This window comes from Anoplolepis gracilipes, chromosome 1 (genome assembly GCF_047496725.1).
Source record: "Anoplolepis gracilipes chromosome 1, ASM4749672v1, whole genome shotgun sequence".
NCBI classification, from domain to species: domain Eukaryota; kingdom Metazoa; phylum Arthropoda; class Insecta; order Hymenoptera; family Formicidae; genus Anoplolepis; species Anoplolepis gracilipes.
Window position 1 is genome coordinate 14,095,761 of NC_132970.1, and position 21,350 is coordinate 14,117,110.

The 21,350-nt window shown below is 37.4% G+C and overlaps 1 protein-coding gene across 2 annotated transcripts in view; it reads right to left on the reverse strand.

Moving 5' to 3' along the window:
* The window catches only part of Hwt (SH2 domain-containing adapter heavyweight), a 127,089-nt gene that overhangs the window by 57,361 nt on the left and 48,378 nt on the right, over window positions 1–21,350 (reverse strand). Inside the window, exons 1-2 of one of the 2 annotated variants that reach the window (XM_072891142.1) lie at window positions 20,720–21,276; window positions 16,801–19,646 (exon numbers count right to left, since the gene is read on the reverse strand). The exons of the other annotated variant lie outside the window; for it this stretch is intronic. Of the exons in view, the coding sequence (XP_072747243.1) occupies window positions 16,801–16,986 (186 nt within the window). The 5' untranslated portion in view covers window positions 16,987–19,646; window positions 20,720–21,276. Of the gene's footprint in view, window positions 1–16,800; window positions 19,647–20,719; window positions 21,277–21,350 lie in introns of those variants that run through there. 2 annotated transcript variants of the gene reach the window in all.

Here is a 21,350-nt window from a genome sequence, read left to right on the forward strand (position 1 = left end):
TCACAGAAATTCTTTGCTCGATGAGCGCACATTTGCTTTCCTTCCATGATTGCAATCGGGCCTAATGAGGGACTATACTCTCGCGAAGACGTGACAAAAGGGCATGTACCGTCAACGTCAGCCACGTCAGCAGTGATCCGAGTTCATTCTTCAAATGAGAAATCCCGTCTTTCTCGACACATTCGTATACGTAGAAAGAAAAACTATATGTGCGTCGACTGCACAATTTCTGCTTGTTTGACTTAGTGACAAACATTCAGACTTTAGACATAAACTTTGTATAAAATGCTCTATAATATATTGATATTTTATTGTATTAAGAGCAAAAAAATATGGAAGCCTCTTAGAAGGAAATATCGATATTTTCATCTTAACCAAAATGAGATCGCAAGCTCTTGATGTACCATCCTCAGCTCCTCGGAGAGAACAAAGTCCTGCGAAAAGGCGGTGGAATACAGACGCTTACGAGAGAAGGGGAATTCGAAAAGAAAAGACGCGGGTGTGCTGGATGTAATGTAAATGGGAGGGTGACGCGTGCGAGGGTCTCGTAAGACTCGCGCTTTCTTTTCCGCCCTCGTCTTCTTTTCCTTTATTTTTTTCTTCCTTTTTCATATTCCGCGAGTCCGTTCGAATCCTTTTGCGTGAATGAAAGTCTTGCCGAAAAAAATGAATTCGCTTCAGAAAAACTGCTGCCTTCGGACACAACGCTTTTGATCCCTCTTCATTTCTACCGCTTTTATTCTCGTTTTCGTGGACAATCATTGTATTTCTTTTTGAACTACCATTGAATCGCGCTTAGTCGTTATTCTTCGCGTGACAGCGTAATATTCTGGATTATTTATTAAATTTCACTAAATTTCTCGTATATAATTTTTTTCTTAAAAAAAAATTTAGACTTTTGCCATGCAAAAAGGGTAATCATTTTACATAAAAAAATCACTTATTTTATAAATTAATTTTATAAATTATAATAATTATTTTTCTCTATTTTATAAATTAAATAATTGTACGCAATCATGCGATCGATATCTTCTAATAACTTATCTCATAATTATTTCTTCCAACAGAGCAAATCAAAAAAGCAGAAGATAACTAATTTTTAATCAGACGATATATTGAGAAGTAGAAATCATTAATTTTTAACCACAAGACCTTATATTGAGAAAAGGCTAATGAAAGATTAATTATATGTCAGCATCACTTTTTATTATTAAAGTATTAATTTGTTTTTCAGACAAAATTATTTGCCAAATGGAACATTCCTGTCAGAAATATTTAATCTTTTTGCTTCGCTCGTCGCACACCATGCCATTGTATTGCGTTATATACGACATCCATAGACTAATAGAATCTTCGTGTTCTTCGAACGATACTGTTGGCGCGATGGAAAAATGCCGTCTATTACTTTCTATGGTTCTTCAGTTCCCCGCATCGATTCATCTTCCAGAATATCTCGCGAAAAAACACAGCGAACTGTCGAAAGAAAAACTTTCTGGCCATTATCATGCTTCGATCAACCAATCGTTCCAGCACTTCGCGACGCAGGTATCTGGAAAAATCTTCAAACGAGAACACGAAATGGACCTTCGCACGACACGGTACAAAGTGCGATCGTCCACGAAACTCTTTCTCTTCAACTTATTCTTTTCTTTTCTCGAGAGTACTTTCATCTCCCCCTTTTATAAGCGCGAAAATTGGATTAGGAGTTCAAGAAAAATTAGTTATAAAATTATCGGAAGAAGAAAATCTCGCAAAATATAAATCGAACGGATCGCATGCCCTTTTACGTTCAATAACATTTATTTACGAAAGAAAAAATTCTTTTGTTGTGTTTCAAATTTGAAAAACAGATCTCGATTATTTTACATTAAATGTTTGTTATACAAAGTGGCATTTACAAAATAATTAGATCTAAGATATTTACGTGTTTTATCTGAATTCGATTAATCTATCTTCGCTAAATCTAATCTTCCTACAAAGAATGCCAATCGATTAATGCATCTTGTGTGTACGGAGGCCGAGAACAAACACTTTCGTTCAAGCAAGGAACATTAGGTAGGGAACATAATCCCCCTACTTTCGATCCGGGAATTAGCCGAAGGAGTTCGTTATAACGCGTAATTAGGAGATTAAAAGGATAAGTGCTTTCTCTTGAGCGTCTCGCGTGCGCATTTTGTTCCGTTATTAAGAAACGACGATTATCGAGAAATCTAGTGAAATTTCGTGATTATTGATCCGACGCTGAAATTTCACGACAAACTCCTTTGTCGACGCGAATAATTAACCGGGTGGTATATTAGGACTGCACTTGAACGCTGGGATTGATGCTTCGTTGAAAGGCTTCGTTCGAATCGTTTCCATGGGAATAATTGAGGGTGAAACCGAGGGTAAATGGGACCGATGCAATACTTGAAAAATTGGAAAAAAACACCTTTCTAAAAACCGATAGACGATTCCGGAAGTTTTACGGGATTGCATCACGTCAGTGTCAAATATTCACGAGCAAATATCGTAACTTTTTCATTGCTTTTTTTATTACCGTCGTTACATCGGTCAGAATTCGAAATGGGTCAGACATTTATGAAATTGACAGAGCACAGATGGTTCTGCCCTCTTCTGATTTCATTTCGTGAAATAAAAAAAAAGATATTTTTTTTTTATTTAAAATAAATCGAATGCTATTATCGTAATATATATATGGATATATATATATATATATATATAATATATAAATGTATATATATATATATATATATATATATATATATATATATATATATATATATATAAATGTGCGTCGTCATCTTTTTAATACTACCTTTTGATACGTGAGACTAATACAAGAAAATCGAAAAAAAACATTCAACTATGTATCGATACATTCCGCACGTCATCATAGCCGCATGAATGAGAGCACGAAAGTAGTTTGTCAGCGTGTCGTTGAGCTCGATTAGCCCGGAACCCTTCCGGTATCCTTCCATAATAATGTATTCGTGCAATGTACTTCCAGCAGTGGAATAAATCGACCCCTATGGACCCACTTGTTTAGAACCCCTTTGATATCTAACGCGGACGTCTCTTTGTTCTCTGATACACGAAATTTGTCAATGACTTAGCTACGCAAGTTACAGCTGGCCCACTCGGTTGCCTCGCTTAGAAAGATTTGAAAAGTCACGCTGACAATCAATCAACAATGTATTTCAATCTTTAATGTATTTTTAATACATATTTAATGCGTCTAAAAAAACATTTAATATTTCTTTAATATTTAATAATCTTTATTTAATATTATGTAATATATGATTCTATTTTTGTATTTTTCTATTAACCTTTTTTGTATTTCTATTAACGTTATTAAATTTCCAATTGAATTCCCTTTGAGAGAGAAGAATAAGCACGTCATATCATTTAAAAGAATTGCCGCTATTGTTCACTCCTACGCGAGGTTCGAATTATCACTAAGGGATGAGTCATACTCTTTCTGTCTGTTTTTAACCCGTCGTGGCGTCGGAGGCATCCGGGGCGTCGCGAGGGGTTGGACTTTAATCTAACAACCCCTGGCTCACTTTGCATGGCCAGGGTGGCACTGCGCAAAACGGAAAGAGAAAGAAAGGATAAGAGAGAGAGAGAGAGAGAGAGAGAGAGAGAGAAAGATAGAACTGCCCGCAAGGGGTGCGTTTCCCTGACTGCCCCTAGGGCAAACTACCGCGATAACCTCGGACGAACTTCTGGTATGAATAACGTTTGCCATGAATTATCATTACACGGCACGAGCCTACACACCTTACGTCAATCGTAGAAGGGTGAAGGTCAAGCGAGATTACGAATCTGTGATAAGCAACGCAAACACCAAACAAGGGTGGGCGGGTCGTAATGGAAAAAAAGTTAAATTAAAAAGAGAAAGTATTCAATAAAATCATGTAAAAAGAATTCAAGGCGTAAAAACTTTATGCAGAGTTAATTGAATATATATTTTATAAAGCAACAAGAAATATGAATCGATAATATAAAGTAATAAGACAATTTTCTTATATTTTGACGACACCCGTTTGAAACGCGACGATATAGGCTTTCTGTGTGTTACTCCAATATAACAGCACACCGCAGGTGGCAATGCTCATACAACATTGATGCACTTTCAGCAATTCACGACGATGCGACACGAGCGTATCCCGAGGGTCGCATTCGTTTACCCGAAATGGCAAAGTAAGGAATCCATATCCTTTCGGATGTATGTTGGTCGCACAACGTCCTGAGGTTTTCGGCGCCCGACACCTCTTATCTAAATTTCGCTCACGCTGGGTTTTAGCCAAAGCGTGACGTCATAGCCGGAATATATTTTGGAGAAATCAATGCGTACGCATGTATGCGTGTGAGTATATGCGTGCGGATATATGCGTACGTATACACGTGCACACACACGTGATGGCGTAAGCAGATCGCGGAGGGTTCGCCGAAAAGATGACCCACCTCTGAGATATTTCACGGTCTGCATTGATTTCGTATCACGTTCATCTACAGAATTTTAAAACTTGAGCGACCTCTTCTCCTCTCCCGTCGCCGTCGCACACTCCGCGCGCGTCTCACGCACACGACACGCGGCGGCATCGAATGTCAAGGGGAAAGCACAAGATCGGTAAAACGAACCATGCGCGTCACTCCACCTCAGACGGGTGGCACCCTAATTCTTCGAGCTGGTATCCCATGTCTATCGATAAGGCGAGGCGCGTGCAAAGTGTACACAAAAACTATTGCAAACTTCAGGAACGTATAAAGAAGATTCGTCGACAAACAAATGTCTTTTAATCAAAAACTTTTTAAACTGATATCGTTATCAAAGTATATATGTATATAAAACATTTATCTTATTTAAATATAATTTTTTTGATCAAATCCTTGTTAAAAGATATCTCTCTATCGAAACATTGATGAAAATTAAATATAATATATACATAATTATAACTGTGTATTGCAATTACTATTACTTTGATCATGTAAATGTAAAATATTATAAAGCCTCATAATTTATATATAGTGCTAAACACAGAATTATTTAATAATAAATAAATGTAGATCTTTGAGAATGTAATATAATAGCAATAAAACGCTAACGAAAGCCAAACGCGCGTGATAAAGGCAAATAAAAATATAAGTTAAAACAATTTAAATAATGTTTATTATTTGAAATCAGAATTTAAATTCATTATTTGACTCAAGTTAGTTTCACACACACACACACACACACACACATATATATATATATATATATATATAAAGATAGACGATAGACTAACAATAAGTATGTAAAAGAAATAAACACATCAAAGACACATTTCTTTCTGAATTCAGAACGTGAATTTCACTGTAATCCCCGCAAGTGGTACGATAAATTCTCCTTTGCAAAGTCTCTTGCTTCTTAAACAATTTCAATGTCAAAGTACGACATTCTATTCTTTCTTGAAAACTGCATAACGACAGAAGATTATTTGCGACTGTTGTTTACGCTCGGAGAGAGCGTATTTATGAGCTCGAGAATAATTTCCTCGCAATCCACCCTCGACGGACGAGGAAGGTTTAAAAGCTTTTACGATACCGGCACAACGCGTCTTCGCCCTTCGCGGCTGTCATCACCGGGCGGAAGCTAATTAAGGCAAACGAGGAATGCGAGTTGCAGCTGCAGGAAACGCGTGCTTCTCGATCCAGAGCGGATCACGTGGGGGAGAATTCCACCCTCCGGATGCCGCAATCACGACCGCGGACTTATCGACGCGGAAGTACAAGACGCTAACCGTTTGATCGTTAACGGAAAGCCAGCGAAATCGTCGCGAATAAAATGTGCAATCGCTTTGCCAACGAGATCCTGATAAACGGTTTACGTATCGCGACGAGATACGAGGGATCCCGGCTGGGAACATACCGGTTGCTCGTTGGCATTATTTCCCAAAAAAACGTAAGGGATGGTAGCATCGTTCACCCTCACGGATACGTGCAACACCACATGACACGGCGTTGCTAACGACGTATTCATCGAAACCGAAAGCGCACAACGAAACATGGCCGGCATGTGTCGCCACGTATGCGGTAATTGCTTCGTACGTGTACACATGACGTAATTAGTTCATAATTGAAACCCTCGGCGACCTTTCTAGGCGACGGCCATTCAAGTATAAATCATTATGGAACTCGTAATCTTCATTCGAGATACTGAATTATGCAAATAATATAAATGATAATGGAATGCAAGTTCATAAAAAATTCAAGGATGAGTTGTGTATTAATTTATATTGATTTATTGCAAATCAATATTATGTAATGTATTTATAATATATATAATTATTTAATATATATATATATATATATATATATATATATTTTTTTTTTTTTCTGTCGAAAATTTAGAAAATTGCATTCCCAGAAAAATGTTTAAGCAAAAATGTAGCATCGAATCATGTCGATCCGTTGAGATGTCGTATCGATAGTTTCTTTAGCAGTCACTTGACCTGACGTGGTATTTCCTTCTGCTTATCCATAGAGTGCTGCATTACTTTGCCGGAGAAAGCTTTCCGGGAAGGCAGCAGTCGCTAGAGAGTAATATTCAAAACAGCGAGAGTCACCCCACCGGCATTTTCCATCCGAGCGGACTGTCGCGTGTATCGTCGCGACGAGGATATTCGCTCATATTCTGCTGATTCCTGCCATGTTTATGTCAAAAAAGAGAAGACTTGTCACGTCGCAGCTTCGACTTTTCATTCCTGGACGCACTCGATTTTCCATGTAAAAATTGCGAAAGGCAAAAACAAGTAAAAAAATTAACGTACCATGCAATGATATTTCGATAATAACTTTCTTGCCTATTTGCGTTGAGGAGTGTTGTCAAAATGTATTGCCGTTAACAAAGCTCCGAATTTTTAGTGCAAAGTTAATTCCTTCCGCAGGAAGTAGTTTATATCTTAAATCTCTATCGGGTAGCAATGTTCGTTCAAAGTAATACAAACTTCCGCAGACTGAAATTGCAAAGGCATTGCGAAAGGAAGTGTTGTGGACGTTTGAATGGAATCGTAACGTGAGTTGAAAATCGATTTCCTCGAAGAGGAAGCTGTAGAGTTGCCAAAGCAGCAAGCAACCTGCTCGTACACCATCGTGACCATCGCGAAGGTAAACGATCACCGACGAAAGGAAGCTTTAGTACAAATCGTTTATCGCATTTGATGGGACCGAAAAGTCGATATTTTCATACTGAAAATGAAGAACTTTTGTCTCCAGTTTCATGTATAACAGCATTATCGAGATATTTTGCCATGTAAATACATGCAAAATGTCACGCTTTTTCGCGAAAAATTTTGTTACTTTTATTCCTTGGAAAAAATTTCTTTGCGTTACGAGACCGATAATGTTAATAATTTGATCAATCTGATCATTAATAAATCTGCAGATAAAACAATGCGTTAATCGACCCTAAGTGAAAGTAAGTTAGAACTTTGTCCGTCAAATCACAAACTCCACTTCGCGTTACGTAAAGTCGTTACAGTAAAGAAAACGCATAATTGTCATCTATTAAAGAATTTAAAGCACCATAGTTTATGATTAAACCGCATACACGTGATCTGTACAAATGTATAGATTAACAAGAGCGCCTGCTCTTAATCAGCAATTTATAAGCGTCTTGGCTCTCCTCTCAGCGTCTTTTTACCCTCTCGACGGATAATCAGCGAGTTCCCTTGAGCAAATTTGCCCTCCCCGAGCCGGCCGGGAGGCAAACACTTCGGCGAGCCTCGCTAAATCCTCAGAATACACTCGGGCAGATGAGCTGAACCGTGAGAGAAGGGACGGACGATTTCCTACTCGACGACGGCAACAACACGACTCTCTCTTTCTCTTTCTCTTTATCTTTCATAGCAATTGACCGCCGCGTCGCGTATGTAAGATCCATGGGGTTTTCCTGGGACATCTTAAATCTATTGTCTCGATTCCGCCAAATACTACTCTCCAAAAATTCCCCTGTGCTATCGATTGGGTCTCTGTACGTCACCGTTTCGCTGACTTTACGATTGTTTAAAGCACCATTTGAATCTACAAAATTTCCCGACTTTAATTATGGAATACTAATCAATCGGAAAATAGCTCTTGAAACACGTCAGTCATTTCGGACACATATGATTGAGTCGAGGCCGGAGAGCAACCCAGAGAGACAGAGAGAGAGAAAGAGAAATCGAGGGAGAGAGCCCGCAAGCGAACATATGCGCGACTAGGGGGTTGGTGTGTTTATGATATAACTTAATTTGAACTGGGGTCGTAGACAGACTTGCCGAACAGAAGCGCACGCCATTTTCATTTTGCATTACGGGCTACTCCATAATCTCCATTACGAGTTTATTCGTGCAGATCAAAGCCGTGAATACTCGAGAGCCGCGTACAGTATTTTATATTAGAAGAATCATCGCGATAAATCATTTTTTTAATCACCGGGGACCAACTGCGCGAATTTTGAGAGTCCAGATTATTTTAACCAGTAATTACCTTTCATCTTATTTACAGCTTGTTTGGGAGAATGGATCGCATCCTTTTTTTGCCTTTAATCGGCTGCTCTTGACAGGAACAAAGAACAGTGAAAGATTTAAGAATAAAACGTGAGATGGAAGGAAAATGAGGCCCTACGATTGCTCATGCTTCTCTCCTCGGTGGAACAAATACCTGGACCTTATTCAAGGTTTCGTTTCATTGCGATGGCGATGCACAGTTAGAGCGGCGCTATGATAATCAGAAGGGGGCGAGCGCGACATTAGCGAGATTGATAATGGATTGTCACGGAGATTGTCAGACTATTAAGTGATGGATGTTAGAAAAAATCTGCATGCTTTCTCGATTTGCACGATACTTTTTTTCGCTACTTTTTTATTTAAAATATCAGAATTCTATTAAATCGCATAAAAGAGATAAAACGTAATTGGATAAAAGCAAATAATAAATGAATAAAACGAAATTGATTATCTTCAAACACAACTTGCAATAAAGGGAAATATGCTGGTTTATTATGCGAATTTGCAGTAACGGCTTTATTTCGCAACAAGGATCATTAAATTAACACTGTATCTCCTGACGCATTCCAATGCATAATAATTAAGAGCGGTTTAGCGAAATTATGTCGAATTCAACAGGAATATAAATCAATTCATCATTTCATTATTAAATTTTTTACTCGTAGATTCATAACTTATTAATAAAATTTTCTGCAGTATTGTCAAGTAATTTCAAAATATTTTTACACACTGATGCGAAAGATGCATAAATCAAACAGAATCGCAGCGAGTTGGAAGCGAGAATCGCCATCGGAAGGATTCAAAAATGAAGGCCCGATGAATTATCGAAAACAGTGGCACGTGAAAAACACACTCACCGGCGCAAAAAAAAAATTACACCCGCACGAAGTTCGCGAAATAGGGGGATCTAGGAAAGCAAGGGTGGACGCGAGAAGGGGTCGCATACTGTCGGCGTCGATAATGCGGAATCGCGCATTCTGCAGGAATAAACAAAAAGGCGAGACTGAGGCAGACAGAGCATTAATCGCGAGCGCAATCGATGCCCGTGATCGCTTTAATCTTCGTCGGCCGTTGACGTGCGTGTGATGAGCGCGCGTATATTGACAAGTGTGTGTGCGCGCCCTTTCGTACAAGCATGTTCATCGAACAGGAATCCGGAATATAATCAGAAACAGGGGACGTGATTGCGCATAGAATGATACGTATTGACAGATGTCATGCTCATGTATACTTGGCCAGTCAAAGCTAAAGAAAAATTATGAAAGAAATAGAAAAATAAGTCTGCATCGTGAAATTAACATAATACATACTTTAATATAATAATATTTGCGAAAATAATACACGGAAAAAGTTTAAGCCACCCTGTATACGCTATTTTATTATATTATTAATCGGATAATATACTTTAATCAAAACGTATAATGTGCCTCGCATCATTTATCAAGAGTTATACATTGATAGTCATTAATGGATGATTATTATTATATCCTTTGAAACCTCGCATTTGCAGTAACCATCGATGTAATATGTGGTTTATTGAAATCGAGGATTGCTGTTAAATTGCAAGATTCCATTAGCAGAGGATAGGCTTCATACAGTGATAGATATGCCATATTTCCGTCGATGAAATCCTGATGTTCTCTCCCAAGGCAACCATACGTCAGACATTGCAATTATTTTCTTCGGTATTTAGATATCGCAACTTTTTTCATTTTTTACACAATCCACTCAATATTGATGATACTATGGAAATGTAAATGCAAAATTAATTAAAAATATGACAGAATAATAACTTGATATAAAAATTCTAAAATATTAAATAATTAAAAAATGTTATAAATGTTATAAATGTTGAAATGTTATAAATGTTTTAAATGTTATAAATGTTATAAATGTTAGAGTTTACTTTAATGATTTAGATTCAGATGAAAGATTTAGATATTTATGTGAAAGTGCATTAACATTTGAAACCGTAAATCATTAATTCAACAGTTATAAATTCTGTGATCAAATTATTATTAGATTTCTTTTAATTGGAACATTTAAACGCATATATAAAAACTAACTTTCACTTTTATGTGAAAGTAATATTCACTTGAATTAAGTTAAATTTTTATAATTATTTTTTCAATTAATCTTTATAATTCTATCACGCATTCCCAATTATATATTTTTAAATAAATAAATGTTAACATATTAATATAAAACATATAAAAATATATTTTAAATTATATGATATAAATTTTATGATAAAGAAATTATTTTAAAGAGACAAACTCCGAGGCGTTTTCACGCCTCTATAATTTGTATGAAGAAAGACAATATTCCTAATTTTTCAAAGACTTCTTTTCCTATAGAACGGCCAGGTAAAATCAACATAATAGAACCTGTCATGATTTTTCAAGCGTTATGAAAAAGTGTGCGATGGACGTCGCCGACGGACCCGGCTCGCTTTTCATACGCATCAAGCATTCTCGACGCGAATGCTCCCGCAAGCGACAGGAGGGGTAAAGATTCGAGGAGGTGGAAAAGTTTTTCTAGAGTTTCTGATCCATGAAAAGCAGCGATTAAGCGATTTATAAGTGCAACCTTTCCTCTCACCCTTCGCCGGATCGCCCGCATCTGCTCTCTTAACCGTCTTACACATTCTTGACTACAACTCGCGTCCCCAACGCCTTTGCCATAATTCCCTTGATACGAGGGTTTTTTTTTTTTTTTAACGTTCACGCGGTCGCTTTCATGATTCAATATGTTATTCATAAAACAAAAAAAGTGAAACAGAAAGCAAAGAAACCGTCGGCCTCTACGTGCAGATGCAATTGCAACGCGAAAAATCTCAGAGCGAATGAGTTGTCATAAAAGTCACAAAACTATTCGAATACATATCTTGCTCATAGTATATCACAAGGTTTCGATGTGAAAGAGAAACAGATGTCTCACCAGGATATATAAAAAGCAAAACTGACAGACTTATTTTGATCTCAAGATGCCCGTCGAAAAGTCCTCGGTCTACAAACTTCTGTTACGAGAACCCAAAACTTTTTTTATAAGATTTGGATGTTTCAAACTATTGTTGACAGTAAAAATATTGTAAAAGGGAGTTTCTATGAAAAAAATCAATACTAAAGTGTGATCGTCTACAATACAAGATACAATACGTAAAAATAATTTGTGACTAAATAAAATTTATAGCAAAGAGAGAATGAATAAGTAATGTAATAATATAATTAAATTTCTCTACTAATAAAAAAAAATAATAATAAAAACGCTTTAATGTAGAATATGCAGAGCACGCGTATCTCTGCCTCTGGAATAAATCGGAGAACCGAATTTAAATGAAAGACAACTCGCGAGCAGGACGATTTCGAATGATCGATTCGGGATACGTCGACGCGAGAAAGAACCGAATTACACGGTACGTTAAGGATGTCCTGCGAGCACATCAATCTGGATCTGGCCCCATAAGATTCCGATCTCACCCCTCGATCTCTCTGTGCAACTGCACCGGGGACACGCAATGACTCACGCGTTTTATTGCGCCTCTTTGCCGCCTACCGAAATCAATAATAGTGACATCATGCGGTGCGATTATCGCAACTAAAATAGCGCATGAGCTGATTCAGCCGATTCGCAATAAAGTATTACGTAGGCGTTGCACACCGTTTTCTATTAACAGTCATTGTTCCTCGCCAACGAAGTAGAAAACTAGTTAATAACTAATAATAGCCACGACAAACTGAGTGACTATATACAAGTCGCCTCAGGCTTTGCGTTTTCTATCGATCGCGTAAACGTATTATATCACCGATCTTTTAAGGCGATTAATTTTCTTCATGTAAAAATTACTATTTTGTTATATATAATATAATACGTCAGTATCGAAGAATTTTGAACATCTTGAAAGATTATTCAGAATAAAGTTTATTTACAGTCAAAACCCACGCACGTGAGTACGCGTATTTCAATCAATTAATCGATTAAACCTATCAGGTCTTATCCCCCTTTCTTCGATTACGTTCAGAAATTAGGAAAAAAGGCTAACAAGTCGCTATAGTGCAGTTGGAGTCGGGCCAAGTTGACCTGCGTCGAACAAAGATTTGACGGAGCTTCCAAGTTCTCGAGCAACTTTTCACACTGTGGGGATAATGGGGGGGAGGGGGGGAAGTAAGGATCGGAGACAAGAGTATAGCGGGGTGTTGGATGACGACGTTGATAACCGGAACGTCAGACAACGAGACGAAAAATTCTTTATCCCTTCAACGTCCCGATGTTTGCGTTTCTGATTGGCCAACACGATTTATCCACATCGTACATTCTCTCTTTTTATTTTTTTCTCTTTTTCTCCATTTTCTCTTAAGTCTATCCACGTAATCTTTTTTTTTCGCACCTGCTTCGTCAAATCCGTCATTATATCAAAGAGATAAGGTTTAACGCTTTGCTATTTGTGACCCTCATTTGCTAACTTAACGACGTAATTATTTTTTATCCTGCCAAGCCACACCTGATGATGATAGGCACGAATTGCGGAAGTGATGATACGTGAAATACGGTTTTCAAAGTTTTCTAATAAATAATTACTGAACAAATCTCTATTGACATAAAAGTTGATATTTTTTTTCCAATAACACATATATTTTCTTGTTATATCGTGACAAATGCAATATCTGAAAATCTCAAAGAAATCTTTTCGATAGTTATTTTTTTATCAACGTTACAAAATAACGCTTTACGTAACACTTGAAGTGTAATCTACAGTGCTGAATAAAACTACGATTGAAGTACAAACCCTGCCTTCTCATTGATTACAAACAACAATGTAATAAAACGAGAAGAGTATCATAGCGGTGAAACATTGCGGATTTTTTAACGCTCGAGTGCTCAAAAGTTCGACTGCGAATGAATTTAGGGAGGTCGGCAAACCGCACAGCACGCACAAAAGGAGAGTACACGTTGAAATGTTGAGCGAAGAGAGCTACGAGAAGGAGAAAATGGCATTCCCGAAATGCAAGGGCGCTTTAGACACCAAGGGAGAGAGCTGGCTGTAACGTTAACGTTACATCTGTCTGCGTGTGTGCCGCGCGTATATTTTTTCTCGCTGTTTCCCGTCGCCTCTGGCCGTCCCGAAACGCGCACCCCACGCACATCGCGCTATAAATATGTCTCGGCACTAGGCTAGGACCGCGCTATTCCCATGGCGCAAGCCTTCGCCATCGATGCGTAAACTGGTCTGATATATACAGTGCTCCGGGACCATCGAATGTCTTTTTAGCCGCAAACTTTGGTGCAAACGATTTTTCCTTGGCGAAAATATAGATGGAGTTTATAGCATTTATTGTGCGTAGCTTTCTAAATTTTAACTTAACTTTGTAATTAATTTATGCATAAAGTTCTACACAAACCTATTTCAAATTAATTCAAGAAAAAATATATAAATTTATAAATTTTTGTCGTTTTATCTCTTTTCTAAAAATAATAGTTGGTTTAATATTTTTATTTAAAACCTATTTCAAACCAATTTATAATTCTAAAGAAAAATATCTGATGATTCTAAAGCTATAGGAGTAGGGCAATTCGTGTTCACGCACAACTAGCTTCAATCATTTTATAGCGTTTAAATCAACGGTGATCGCTTTGCGACGTCGTAAACGAGACTTCAATATCAGACTCGCATGTAATGGCACAATATAACTTTTATGATATTATGAAAAGAAAAAAAAATGCTATATCTTAATATTCTCTAATTTATTCTGACATAAGTATATATATATCGAATAGAATTTTAGCACTAGTTATCTTATAGTGCGAGAATAAAAATAATGTAAAAATATATTTTATATTTTACATAAATACACTACATGTTCCTCTTTAAATGAGAAGCCTATATAATATAAAAAAATTGATGGAAATTCTTTTAACTTTGCACGACGATAAGACTTCATGTTGACGTCATGTGAGAGTTTCTCTGAAAGAAAAGTTGTATGAGCATTCAGAGACAACTCCACTCGAAAACATGTCAGCAAATTGTGTTTGTCAGCAAAAGTTGGCGGTTGATGTCTTTGTAAGGAAAATATATAAAGCTATCTCGCGTTTCTGAAAACTAGAGTCTCCAAAATAGAAACAGACACGAATGTATGTAATCGTTATTTATGTGAAAATAATATATATATAGATACAAATAATAATATAAACTACTTAAGTAGTAATGATGCGTCGAATTTATGCATAAAATAAATTAATTTAATATAATATGGATTATATAAAGTGCGAAAGTAAAGTGGAAGTAGGAATGGTCAATAAAAAAAAAACAAAATTTTAGTTTCACTTTGAACACGCGTTAGGTTAGCAAGTTTTAGGTTTCAAGAGTGCGGTTTACAAGTGTGAATGTATCGACGCTCTCAATTGTGGAGATTGAAGTTCCATTGAAATGGAACATGTTGAGCGTTAAGCAACTCTGTTCCAAATGCAGAAAGTTTTCTCTGATGCAATCGGTTCATTTAAACATGCATGATGAGCTGTGAAGCACAGTGGTAAGTATCTTTGTGGACAGCGTGAGTTCACGTGTTATTTTTTTCTCTCTCTATCTATTTTTCTCTCTCTAATCGCAGCGTTCATGATCCGCTTCCGTATTTTCCGCATTTTGTTCAGAAATAATTAATGATATTTGTCACGCTTGTAGTCGTTCAAGACACAATTATCATTTATTATTAATAAAGAATAACAAAAAATATTTAATAAGGTGAAATGTCACACACATTTTTTTTACATTATTATAAAATTTGCATGAAATATGTATACATATATAATATTCTTTTCATTTGATTTTAATTAAAAACTGTATGTCTACTTCTTTTTGATAAAAATAATGTATTCAATAATCCAAAAAAAATACTTACGTAATATAATTTACATAATATATAATTTAGTAATGCATATAAAACATTTATGATAATACGTTGATCTAATTATTTGAGATTGATTTTATTTATATACGTAAACCAAATAAAGAAGATATGAATTGCAAAATCAATACATCGCCGAAAAAGAGAGAAAAAGAGATTTTCTCCCAAAAATAAGTATGTTTACACGAAATACCAGCAATTCGTTCAACTTATCATGGACGTATATATGTTGAAGACTGCAAGAGAGAATGCGGTACTTTGCGACAGTTTTCTCCCAACAGTGTAGCATCCTAGAAAATCTCCGAACTTTAAAGTAACTCGCACAAACAGAAAACAACGAGCGTTATGGCGAGAAAAGTTGAATTCTTTCAACGTGATGTCCTATATATTCATATACAAACTCATACATCTCATCGATGGCAAAAACGAACAGCAGTTTGGGATACATCACGGCTGACACGGCAGTGCAATTATCCCCTTGAGATCCGAGTTTGCTCAATGTTTGGTCGCGTACGCTGTTTTACCAGTTGTGGACAATGTTACCAAAAATAAAGATTGCTTAATTTAGTAGCGATGTACGTATTTAAACGATGCAAACTAAAGTGTGGCAGTGGGAATTAGCAATTTCAGATACGAGAAAGATAATAAAATATTATTAATCGATCCCCACAAATACTTGTTAAATGCTTCTTTCTCAAAGTAGTAAAAAAATATTAATAAATTTTTTAATTAATTTATAAAATTAAAAAAATAGCTTATTATTAAAAAGTTACCAGTTTACACCCTTCGTATTAGTCAGTAAAATATATTAATGACTTTCTCGACAGAAAAAAAATAGTCAAAATGGTTTCACTTCTATATTTCGAAAATCTATACAACTACTATTGAAACATAAGCTGTGTGGCAAAAATGAAAATCTACTTTGATAAAAAAAAACTGCTTTGAAAGCTTTGCTATTCTAAGATGCCACCCACGTGTTGGCGAGTACAGACTGCTTATTACTGCAAGAACTATGTCATGCACCCCGAGACATAGAGTGCATATACTCTTGAGAGGTATCCGCAAATCCTTTTACTGAGAACAAATTGTCGAGGAAATTATCTCGCGTTATTAAAACCGACTGCGATAATAACAAACTCACAGCTGAAATTTCGCATCCACTATCGATAGTGAACAGACTTAGCGATGACACGGCGAGTGATGACAGGACGATCAGACACGGCGAGCGAATGTATGTTTACACCGACATCGGGTCGGACGTGTGTACGTGCGATGACGAAACGCACTTCTCGCGCTGTTAACTCGGTTCCAGAAGCACAGAGGGTCCAGAAGCACGATAATGGAGCTATAGAAAATGAACTCACCTTCGCTGGCGGAAATACAGCTCCGGGGCCCGAGTCTCTGCGGCAAACCGGTGCAAACCGGACAGCGTGAGAATGTCGAGCACACAGGTGCAATATCTCCGATGACGCGGCTACGCCGCTCGAGTGGTCGGTGTGGACTGCAGAAGAGCCCGCAGATGATATCAGAGACCTAGGGGAGCACTGCATGACATCATCGCCGGCCAATCCGTGCGAGCCCAACGGGGCGCACGCGCCGCGCCTGCCACCCTTCGGCGCCAGGGATGCTTGCGATATATCGCAATCGATTGCATCCCCCGACGACGGAGCTCTCTGCTGGCGAAGCTTTACCCCCGGCTTTAAAATATGGCGCCAAGTTTGTTTATATCTTTGCGCATCACTCTTTATCTACTGCTCTTATTAAATTTTTACAAAAAATTATCAAAAGGCAGTATTTTTTTAATTACAACTATCAATTAATCTTGCACAGATTTTTCTAAGACTTCATGTTAATCGTAATTCGTCAAAATGTTTGAGACATTAATATTATATATTCATTATATGTTGCAATTTTTGCCAATAAGCTAGAAATAAAAGTATCGTTAATAATAAATCTTGCTGAGAACGTGTCATTATCTAAACATCTCGACTCATACAAGATGTACGTAACCGATGTATCAGATTGATAATAATACAGATGTACGACAGTCCGACTGCGCGAACCCGCGGTAGATAACGCCTCCTACTATTGGGATGTAAACCAGATAGATAAGCGGGCTGATGTCAAGTCAAACGTACATACATAAATCTTATCGGAGTAACGCTTTGCGATAAAAACGTTTTGCATATATCCCGATGTTCTTCTCTCGGCGTAGATAACAGGTAAGCTTCTTTGTCACCGCTTCAGCAAGCTGTGCTGAAATATGTAAAATTATTCAGGGATATTCGCGATGCCGGGACCGGTTTACCTGCCAACGCGACGTTTTCGAACCATCCAGGACCTTGTATTCTTTATGCTCAGGAATGTCTTTCCCGTACAACAAGCTCGTGTAATACGCAAACAGGCGCGACTGGCTGCAGGTGCGAAAAAGACTCGTGGAGGGACATTATCATACTCGTGAATACAAAAGTATCTTCTTTGTAAGGCGCGAAATTGCCAGGGCGAAAAAACGCGTCGAGCACCAACAGCTTCCGAAGAATGCTGCGGAAGGGTACGAGAAATAATTTCCTGAAAAGAGTTTGCGATTCTTGTTGCGTCTGTGATTTAACAGCGAAAAAATTCTTTCTACTCTGAAAAAAAATCTATGGACAACGTCATGTGTAGTCGTATAAAGAAAAATAAATATTATAAAATTTTCTAGCCATTTTTTTGAAGTAACACATGACGTATATGACGATTTTACGGAATAAGCATTTATCAATCCCGGAAAAGCGTTTTCCCTCGTCAAACAATAAGATTCTGATACCTTCTGAATCGATTTTACGTTTCGTGACTTCGCTCTCGTGCAATATAGGGGAGTTGTGTATTCGACGTACTTATGAAACTACAAGCGATACACACGTGCCTACACATGTCGAAGTTTGTTCCTCCCCAAACTCGCAAACGTGGTATGAGGAATGGCCGAATTATGCGACATATTGCACGATTCAAATCCGCCCTATCGAACATAGTCGGATATTCGAAAAGAAAAAGCGGTGTTTATAAGAAGGGGAAATATTTCGACTTACTGACTGTGCACTGTTGCTTTGTGCTACGAAGGTAAATATCGCATCCGATATTAAGACTGAAAGATTCAATTCGATCTTAAAAGTTCATCGGAAGATAATCGCAAACATATAAAAAAATTTAATTCAATCGGAGTAATATATTTTGACTGATTACTGGCTTGTTATTATCCTACGAGCTTGTGATATTTTCTCGTGTAAAAAGCTCGAACGAGATCAAATTGCGGCTGTACGATGGGATTTCGAAAGAAAGATCGATCATGCTCCGCGCGTAAGTTGGAAATATGTTCGAATCAATCACAAAGCTAGTTGCGAGATTAAGCTGCACAACTGCTTCTTTTATTGATCAGCTTTTATTGATGCTTTACCGCTCGCTGAAATTCGCCGCACGGCTTTTCGAGGCGAGCGATTGGAGATTAGGTGGCTAATGTGCGGATGGCTAGCATTTGTGGAGGGATACGTGGGGGCATACGAAAGATAAATCAGCAGTTTTAGGAACGACTACTACAAGCAAGCAGGGGATTGAAGCCGATAATTACCGCAACACATATACGCATACACATACGCAAAATGCTTCAAGATGCTAGAAAAACATTATTAGCGTTTATTTTACTATTATGTAAATACACGTATTAATAAGTTACACAATTTTAATTTTAATTTTAATATTCAGTATGACACATAAAAACCTTTGAAAAATGCCGTTAAGTATTAAAGATGACCCTGACATTTAGCCTACTTTGCTGAGATGACGATGCTTTTCATCAACATAACGAGCTATCTCGAAGTTGGATGTATCATAAATAATCATGTTGTGTGCATAAAACGACGAAAATAAACGAAACATTTGCGACAAGGTGAATGAAATTGTGCGAATATCGCGAGCGAGATTTTCCGGAAAAAATTTGATGGCGCAATATCGTCGCAAAAAAGGGCAGCAAGAATAATTTGATGTCTTGAAAGAGGCTCAGGGTGCTTGAATACCGAGCCGCCGTCACGAGCTTATTTCGTCTCGTTTTTCCTCAGTATCTGTACTCTCTCAATACTTTTCTGTCTCGGTATAGAGGGTGAATTGAGTGGCGGAAGAAAAATTTATTAAACATCCTCTCGGATCTTTGCATCACCGACTAAGGTTCTTCATTAATCTACAATAAGAGAAATAAATGATAGATAAATGATAGACAAATTAATAAGCAGTTAAAAAATATTATCACATCATAATAACAAGTTTTGCTTTCCCTTCAACAACAATTTTCAAAGATTATTTACAAAGATGCCGGGAAATGGTTTTTAAACCATTACTATTGTAAACAACTGAAATCGTTACGGAACGTTGAATATTGCATTCAATTTGGGGTTCTTCGTAGTCACTATGCCATCACTGTGGGTTGCGTATTTCCATCTCGCAGATTTACATAAGTGACTTATGGTCAGCAAGTATTACCCTCGTGGCAGAAACACGGGGTCGCTCGGTCGTATCTTTGATGCGACGTTCGCGCGGGGATTCAAATGAGGGACGGTCGTTACGAGACCCGGTGTGGAATATCATACGAAAGTATCTGATTTCGTTATTCGCAGATATTCGCGCGATGTTTGCCAAAAAAATTGAGTAATCTGAGTTCCTCGATTTTTTAAACAGCTTCTGGCATTTATCTCTTTTTTATCGTAAACAATAACAATTATGAATAACAATATTATAAACACTTTTATCAAACTTTTATCAAACGTCTTTCATCAAAATTCACTTTGCTTTTTAATTAATAAAATATAATTCAAAAACGCGGCGATTGAAAATTTATTAGCTGCGCTATTATAACGGGATACATGTTCTATGGTGATAATGACCAAACCTCGAACCATTCAATTACTTTACTCGACAATACTTCTCTAACAGAATGGTTGCGGTTTTCGATTAGCCATCGAAATTGCATTCATGAAATGCAGAAAATCCATTCGAAAACCGATGTTCTCTTGCTCATTTTGCCAATTGCTGTTAAACACACTTGCGTATCTCACCGTTTACAAATTACATTAATCCCGCAGAGAAATAACGCTTTCAGGCTTATTGCGCCCAAGATTAAATAATTCGGTTAAATTAGCGAAATCTTGGCAATGATATATGGCGATGCGAAAACTGATCGTAGATTTAATTTCGATAGAAGATTATCGCGACGAAATGATCCGATACGTAACGCGCGCGTATATGTATTACACTCACGCATGTTGTCAATTTTTCATGTATAATTAGCCGTCACCGCTTAACGAACGTGCCATCCCAGTCTCACGATGAAGATCCATTGCGCGTTATAACTCATCTGACAGCGATAGAAAAACGCGATTTTTTTCATGCATATATACATGGTATCTCGAATTTCCTACTCGGATTTTATCTACGGATTCTTTGAATAATTTGAAGTCGATCTTTTCTCGGTGCCTTCGTATTTCCTTCGAGAAGAAGATATCGGCTCTAATTTGGTCGAGGTATTCGTGCGTGAAAAAAAAGAGCGAGAAATCTCTGTGACATCCCGTGTAATATCACGCGCAGAGACCGTATGAATGATCGTTAATTAATTCCAGACACGGCGCGAGCAAAACGACCCACTGGCGAAAAAGCACACCCGCCTTATATTTCCAATTTTTCACACGCATATATACGAGCATAATAAATACCGGCGGTGGTTACCTTTCGCTGACGCGAAGTGCATAGCAACGAGAACACACGCATTTTTTTCTTTCCTTCTCCCTCTTTCATTCGAAGCACATTGTTCTCCCGCCAACGTTTTCTCTGTCGCAATGAAACGATTCCCTATCATAAGCGGAACGTTTTATCAGATAAAATCATGCTATCG